At 40.3% G+C, this 8,627-nt stretch overlaps 1 protein-coding gene across 6 annotated transcripts in view; it reads left to right on the forward strand.

The window, feature by feature from the left end:
- The window catches only part of PDSS2 (decaprenyl diphosphate synthase subunit 2), a 280,873-nt gene that overhangs the window by 218,684 nt on the left and 53,562 nt on the right, over nt 1–8,627 (forward strand). For all 6 annotated transcript variants that reach the window (XM_017543745.2, XM_017543746.2, XM_017543749.2 and 3 more), the window contains one exon: nt 6,955–7,128. In XM_017543745.2, coding sequence (XP_017399234.1) covers nt 6,955–7,128 — 174 coding nt within the window. The remainder of the gene's footprint in view (nt 1–6,954; nt 7,129–8,627) is intronic.

An 8,627-nucleotide genomic window follows, 5' to 3' on the forward strand; every position in this document is an offset into this window, starting at 1 on the left:
GCGCAATCTCGGCTCACCACAACCTCCTCCTCCTGGGTTCAGGCAATTCTCCTGCCTCAGCCTCCTGAGTAGCTGGGATTACAGGCACGCACCACCATGCCCAGCTAAGTTTTTGTATTTTTAGTAGAGACGGGGTTTCACCGTGTTGATCAGGATGGTCTCGATCTCTTAACCTCGTGATCCACCCGCCTCGGCCTCCCAAAGTGCTGGGATTACAGGCTTGAGCCACCGCGCCCGGCCCAATTTTTGCATTTTTAGTAGAGACAGGGTTTCACCATGTTGGCCAGGCTCCTCTCAAACTCCTGACCTCAGGTGATCCTCCCACCCTGCGCCCAACCTAAAGGATAATTATTTCAATTCTTTATTCTGACCAAGTTAGGAAGGATAGAGGAAGGTACAGAAGAGGGAGAGAGATACCAAAAGAGATAAAAAAATTAAACAAATATTTATTGCCCACCTAAGGTACTATATTAGATGCTGATTCTGCAGCAGAGGCCAAACCAAGGCCTTGCTTTCATGGAACTCATAGTTTAGTAAAAGAGACAATAAATCATTTAACAAATAAGTATGTCAGTGGTTCAGTAATATCAAGGAAGAAAGGTTTAAAGCAAGCTAAGGAGATAGGAAATGATGGAGAAGGGAGGTAGACTATTAAAGATGAGTTGAAGTTTGAGCAGAGACTCAAAAGCAATGAGAAATGTAGCCATGCAAACATCTAGAGAGTATCTGCAGAACAGCAAGTGCAGAGGCCTCAAGGAGGAGATGCCTAGAGTGTTTGAAACAGCTGGAGGCCATTGCAGTTCTGGTTTATGTTTTTAAAGGGTCACTCTGGCAGCCGGGTGAACAATAGACTGTAACCTTTGTCAAAGTCAAATAAAAAATATAGAGAACCAAATCTCTAAATTTAACATTTTGCTTGAGAGGAAAGAATTGCAATTCAGGGTGTACACACAGACCAAGTGGTCTTTAGTATGTCTGAAGAACAAAGAGAATGTTGGAGGTTTTATAAAAAGGAGAAATGTTACATATTGCTCTTTGAGAAAGTTCATGGGCACTAATAAGGTTCTAGGGGGCTGGCAGATTTTGATTAGTGAATGATAGTGGTGAGTAAAATTAGTCTTACAGTTGTCATTTCGGCAACTATTAGATAAAACTGGTTTCGATTCTAGAAGGCGGCTTAAGCAGCCAGGCTTGCAGAAACTTACAGTTTTGGAACAGTGTTAGGTGTTCTAAGTCCTTTTTCCTCCTGGGCCTTCTCGACTCTGTCTTAGTCAGGTGTGACAAGATTGACCCAGTTTCTGTGATCAACTTTCACACTTTGTACTTATTTCATTTCCCAAGTGTGTAGGTTTATCTGTAGGATTAACTCCTGGGCATGGGATTGCTGGGTCACAGGGCAATTTCACTTATAATTTTGATAGAGATTGTGGAATTTCCAGCTAGTTTCCACTTCCACCAGCCATATTTGAGAGGCCTATTTGGTCACAGCCTTACCATCACTAAGAGGGAAACTGGGAATGTTTTTTTATTTGTCAGAAGTCACTAAATCAAGCTGACAGACTTGTATTCTTCCTGGAGTTCTGGGGGAAAATCCATTCCTTTGCCTTCTCTAACCTTCATGTTCATTCCTTGGCTCATGGCCCCATCTCTCATCTTCAAATTTCTGCCTCCTGTCATTAAATTACCTTTTATGACTCTGACATTGACTCCCTCTTATAAGGACTCTTAAAGATTACATTAGGCCCATCCAATTAAACCAGATAATCCCCTCATTTCAAAATCCTGAATTTAATAACATCTGCAGAGTCTCTTTTGCCATGTAAGGTAACCTTCACAGCTTCCAGGGAGGGATTAGGATATAGACATCTTTGTAGAAATGGTGAGCTTTGTTAGTCTACCACAATTTGCCATTTGTCTGTGATAGGAAATGTGAATTGTTTTCCTCATTGTTCTTTGTCTATTAACATTGCCTGTGGTTTTGTGGTTGTTTTGCTGTTTTTGCCATTTGGAATTTATCCTGGTAAATGGTATGAAATGTAGCTCAGACTTTATTTTTTCCAAATAGCTATTTATTTTATTTTTTCAGACTTTCAGCCTCTTTATTTATTTTTCCTTTTTTTTTTTTTTTTTTTTTTCAGGTTCAAGGCCTTTGAAATCAGCCCCTTTAATTAGGTACTCTGAGAAGAGGTCAGAATGGCAGGCAGGGGATGGGGAAGATGGTGCCTCTTGAGCCCCACTCAGCAACTGGTTAGTCATCCTCTGGCAGCTGGATCTTGCTGTCCGGATAGCTATTTAATTGTACCAGCACCATTTACTGAAAAGTTCAACTTCTTACTAAAATATAGCAAATTCCTATATATAGTTTGGTTGCTTTCTGGACTTTCTATTTTGTTCCCTAGTCTATCTAAAAAGTACTTTTTTTTTAATTTCTAAGATTTTACAGTGTATTATAGTATCTGGTAAGGCTTAGACAAAATTTGCTCTCCCTCTCCACCCCTCCCCCAACACACATTCCTCTTCTTTTTCAAGATTTTCCTCTCTGCTCTTCGTTGTTTATTTTTCCCATATGAACTTCAGTTTGCCTGGTGTTACAGGGAAAAGGTATTGTTAGTTTTATTGGAGTAGTTTCTGAGGTTGGATTCTTATTATCTTTCAACATGTTATGTCTTTATATTCATTCAAGTTACCGTTGTTCTTGCAGTAGTATTTTAACATTTTCTTAATTCAGTTTGGCACATTTCTAAGTTTATTCACAGTTTTTGTTTTTGTTTGTTTTGAGACGGAGTCTGGCTCTTTTATCCAGGCTAGAGTGCAGTGACACGATCTTAGCTTACTGCTTCCCTGGTTCAAGTGATCCTCCCACCTCAGCCTCTCAAGTAGCTGGTACCACAGGCTTACTTCACCATGCCCAGCTAGTTTTTGTATTTTTGGTAGAGACAGGCGGGGTTTCACCATGTTGGTCAGGCTGGTCTCAAACCCTTGACCTCAGGTGATCCACCCAACTCAGCCTCCCAAAGTGCTGGGATTACAGGCATGAGCCACCTCACCCAGCCTTATCCCTACGCTTTTTTGTTTGTTTTTTGGGTGTTTGTTTCTTTCTTTTTTTTTTTTTTTCGACAGGGTCTCCCTCTGTTGCCCAGGCAGGAGTGCAGTGGCATGATCTCAGCTCAGTACAGCCTCTGCTTCCCAGGCTCACATAATTCTCCTGCCTTAGCTTCCCAAGTAGCTGGGACTACAGGTGCAAGACAACAAGCTTGACTGCTTTTTGTATTTTTGGTAGAGATAGGGTTTCATCATGTTGCTCAGGCTGGTCTCTAACTCCTAAACTCAAGTAACCTGCCTGCCTCTGCCTCCCAAAATGTTGGGATTACAGGCATGAGCCACTGTTCCCGGCCTTATTCACAGCTTTTCAATCTTTATTTTTGTATACATAATGGAAGAAAGACTCTATTGAAAATACTTTCTGATTAGTTTTTATATATGAAAGCTATTGTTAATACATTTATTATGTTAATTTTGAATTACTAATTTTAGATGCTGCTACATTACTGAATTATCTTCTTGTTTGTAGTAGTTTTTTAGTTGAGTCTCTTGGTTTTGCCAATATGCAGTTATAGAGTCTTCACTATAGTAAGAGTTAAACTCATCTTTTCTAATTTGTATACATCTAACTTTCTCTTGTTTCTTCTGTTACATTATAAATAGCAATGGTGGTGTGTGTCTGTCTTACTCCTGACATTAGTAACAAAGGCTCATGTTTCCCCATAAAATATTTGCTGACTTTTGGGCAGATACACACACACACACACACACACACCTGTCATGTTAAAGAAATACACATCAGTTGCTATTTCTTTATTTCTTAGAGTCAGGGTTCTCAACGTGTCATCCAGGCTGGAGAGCAGTGGCATGATTATGGCCTACTGCAGCCTTGAACTGCTGGGTTCAAGTGATCCTCCCACCTCAGCCTCCTGAGTTGCTAGGATTACAGGTGTGAACCACTGCACCCAGCTGTTCCTATATTATTTGGGACTTTTCTTCTTATCAAGAATAGGAATTGAATTTTGTCAAATACCTCTGTAGTATATATGGAGAGATAATATGGTTTTTCTTAGGTTTATTAATATATATTGTCACATTTTAAAATATATCTCTGATTTCTAAAATTAAATATGTTATAATTTATACCTAATATTTTATAAAGTAGGTCTTACATTATGCACTGTTTCTCTCCTGTGTGGCTTTTTTTTTTTTTGAGACGGAGTTTCACTCTTGTTACCCAGGCTGGAGTGCAATGGCGCGATCTCGGCTCACCGCAACCTCCGCCTCCTGGGTTCAGGCAATTCTCCTGCCTCAGCCTCCTGAGTAGCTGGGATTACAGACACGCGCCACCATGCCCAGCTAATTTTTTGTAGTTTTAGTAGAGATGGGGTTTTACCGTGTTGACCAGGATGGTCTCGATCTCTTGACCTAGTGATCCACCCGCCTCGGCCTCCCAAAGTGCTGGGATTACAGGCTTGAGCCACCGCACCCGGCCTGTGTGGCTTTTTTGTCATTATTCAATGCTGTGTTTCATATTTGCAATCATTGCCATAAGTGCAATATTTTTTGTTGTTCAAAGACTATATATAATTAAGGTGATGCTGGGCACGGTGGCACATGCCTGTGATCCCAGCTACTTGGAAGGCTGAGGTGGGATGATCGCTTGAGCTCAGTAGTTGAGACCAGCCTGGGCAATATAGCAAGACCCCATCTCAAAAACATTGCATTAAATTAAACTGATAATTTGATTTGACCCTTGGGCTGAAGATTCCCCTCAACATGGCAAAAGAGGAAGGGGCTGTATTTCAACTGACCTTTTAGTGGCCACTGTTTTTTTCTTAATATTTTTTATTTTGTCTCCAAGCAGTGGTGAAAAGAGAAAGGATTATGGGATCGGGAGCAGGACGAAAAGTGTTTGAGTTAATACTTCTGGATGGGTTCCAGTTAGTTTGATGTTTCAGAAAAATGCCATAAAATGGACATTGTTTTATATGTTTACTTCATCATTCATCAGAGCCCTGCTATCCAATGCTGAGCCCTTAAACTGTGGCTAGTGAGGTTTTGTAAGTGAATGCACACTGATTTTGAAACCTTACTGTAAAAAAAGAGTATAAAATAGCTCATTAATAATTTTTATATTGATTGTATGTGTAAAATGATAATACTTGGATATATTGGGATAGATAAAATATGTCATTAAGGTTAATTGCACCTGTTTATTTCCCCTTTTTTGATGTAGCCACTAGAAAATTTTACATTGCACATGTGGTTCACATATTTCTGTTCGACAGCATTGGTCTACAGGTAGTAGATGTGTATATATTTATTTATAAATTATATCCTCTTTTACACCTTGTTTCTTATGAGAATAAACTTTAATGAAGACTGTAATAATCATTCTCCATTATAATAGATTACCTCTTCTCTGATTTTTCTTTTGCTTTTTTTGTTTTTTGGGGGTTTTTTTTGACACAGAGTCTTGCTCTTTCACCCAGGCTGGAGTGCAGTGGTGCAATCTCGGCTCACTGCAACCTTTCCCATCCCAGTTCAAGGGATTCTCAAGCCTCAGCCTCCCAAGTAGCTGGGATTACAGGCACCCACCACCATACCTGGCTGATTTTTATATTTTTAGTAGAGACGGGGTTTCACCATGTTGGCCAGGCTGGATTTGAAATCCTGACCTCGTGATCCACCCACCTTGGTCTCCCAAAGTGCTGGGATTACATGCATGAGCCACCACGCCTGGGCTTTTTCTTTTTTAGAGGCAGTATAGGCTGGGCTCAGTATTTCCAGCACTTTGGGAGGCTGAGGCAGGCAGATTACCTGAGACTAGGAATTCAAGACCAGCCTGGCCAACATGGTGAAAGCCTGTCTCTACTTAAAAAACGAAAATACAAAAATTAGCTGCGTGTTAATGGCTCATGCCTGTAATCCTAACACTTCAGGCAGATCACTTGAACTCAGAAGTTCAAACCAGCCTGGGCAACATGGAGAAACTCTGTCTCTACAAAAAATACCAAAAATTAGCTGGGTATGGTGGTGCATGCCTGTGGTCCCAGCTACTTGGGAGGCTGAGATGGAAGGATTGCTTGAGCCCAGGAGGTCAAGGCTGTAGTAAGCTGTGATCATGCCACCATGCTTCAGCATGGGTGACAGAACAAGACCCTGTCTCAAAAAAAAAAAAGAGAGAGAGAGAAAGAAAAAGAGACAGACAGACAGGGTCTTGCTCTGTCACCGTGGCTATAGTGCAATAGCTTACTTATTACCTTGAACTCCTGGGCTCAAGTGATCTTCCTGCATCAGCCTCCTGAGTAGTCAGGACTACAGGGGCACACCACCTTGCCTGGCTAATTTTTTTTTTTTTTTTTTAAGCCTTGCTGTGTTTCCCAGGCTGATCTTGAACTCCTAGCCTCAAGCAATCCTCCTGCCTCAGACTCTCAACGTGCTTAGATTACAGACATGAGCCACCATGCCCAGCCTGATTTTTCTGTTTAATTATTTATAGGAAAGTATACCTCCTTCCATATGCCCTTGACATTTTCACAAAAGTTAAATGCAGTAGGCTTTTTGTGCTTAATACTGGCACTTAATAACTGATAAAAGGGAGTTAGTTTGAAGGTCTTTCTACTTTTCCCCTTACCCTGTAGGATATATTTTAACAGAAGTTTCCTACCTCAGAATAAAATTTGCTTTGACATTTCTTTAACTTTCCCCCTATTACCCTAAAAAGGCAGTTTCCCCACCACATTCTTTTTAGGGAGAGCTGAAGTTAGGCATCTTTTAGGTCTATCTTGTTCCAGTAGCCTGAGTGTTTTTCAATAGTTCATTTGTTAACTTTTCTATTCTTCAAAAACAGAAACAATTAAATTACTCCTAAAGTCTTTTTTATCTTGCCTTTTGTTACATTTTTAGGAAAATTATATCACAGATGATATTGGAATATCGACTTGGAAGGAGCAGACTTTTCTCTCCCATGGTGCCTTACTAGCAAAGAGCTGCCAAGCTGCAATGGAATTAGCAAAGCATGATGCTGAGGTTCAGAATATGGCATTTCAGTATGGGAAGCACATGGCCATGAGTCATAAGGTATTTGCACACCCTTTATCTTTTTTTGGTACTTAAATAGCTAAAACGATACACAAGAAACCTTTTGCCATTTAATAAGAAGCTTTCATATTTCAAAAAATGCTTATTACGTGGTTAAAATCTGTCAGTCCTGGATGATGATTGTTATGTAATGTAAACACTATAATTGGTAAGGATTGTATAATTCTTACACAGTACTCTTTTATGTGATGTTTGTCTTTTCTTACCACCTGAAACGGTTCTTGAGAGAACTCTTACATATTATTAAATAACATATTTACAGACTGGAATATATTCACAGAATGGAAGAATATTTGTCATTTTTGTTACAGTTCCCTTATAGCTCTTTTTATTTTATTTTATTTTATTTTGAAACAGAGTCTTATTCTGTCACCCAGGCTGGATGGAGTGCAGTGGCTCAATCTCTGTTCACTGCAACCTCTGCCTCCCGGGTTCAAGTGATTCTCCTGCCTCAGCCTTCTGAGTAGCTGAGATTATAGGTGCACACCACCATACCTGGCTAATTTTTGTATTTTAGTAGAGAGGGGGATTTTACCTTGTTGGTCAGGCTGGTCTCAAACTCCTGACCTCATGATCTACCTGCCTTAGCTTCCCAAAGTGCTGGGATTACAGGCATGAGCCACTGCACCCGGCCCCCTTATAGCTTTTATATAAAGCATATTATGAAAAAAAAATTCAGAAATATACTGAATAAAATTGAAAGCTTTAATTCTAGTGACTAATTCTTTGAATGGGCATATGAAATCTAAAATGTCCCAAGATGAGTTGCTGTATTGTTGCCTCTGTCTATATATTATAATTTTAAAATTTCATTTAATATGTATTTTTCAGATGTTACTTAAATAGTTCATGGGGGGAACATATACATATATAATATCTCCAGATGAGCTTTTTGCATATTTTATTTAATCTTTGATTAGTTTATTAAGCAAGTCTATTTATTAAATCTTTATTTAAATCGTTAACTTAAAAAGTAAAATACAGCCAGGTGCGGTGGCCCACGCCTGTAATCTCAGCACTTTGGGAGGCTGAGCCAGGTAGATCACCTGAGGCCAGGAGTTCGTGACCAGCCTTGCCAACATGGTGAAACCCTATCTCTACTAAAAATACAAAAAATTAGCCAGGCGTACTGGCAGCCACCTGTAATCCCAGCTACTCAGGGGCTGTGGCAGATGAATCACTTGAACCTGGGAAGCAGAGGTTGCAGTGAGCTGAGATTATGCCACACCAACCTGGGCAACAAGAGTGAAAATCTATCTCCAAAAAGAAAGCTCATGCCTGTAATCCCAGCACTTTGGGAGGCCAAGGCAGGTGGATCACGAGGTCAAGAGATCGAGACCATCCTGATCAACATGGTGAAACCCTGTCTCTACTAAAACTACAAAAAATTAGCTGGGCATGGTGGCGTGTGCCTGTAATCCCAGCGACTCAGGAGGCTGGGGCAGGAGAATTGCCTGAACCCGGGAGGCGGAGGTTGC

This window comes from Cebus imitator, unplaced genomic scaffold (genome assembly GCF_001604975.1).
Source record: "Cebus imitator isolate Cc_AM_T3 unplaced genomic scaffold, Cebus_imitator-1.0 Scaffold160, whole genome shotgun sequence".
In the NCBI taxonomy this organism is placed as follows: domain Eukaryota; kingdom Metazoa; phylum Chordata; class Mammalia; order Primates; family Cebidae; genus Cebus; species Cebus imitator.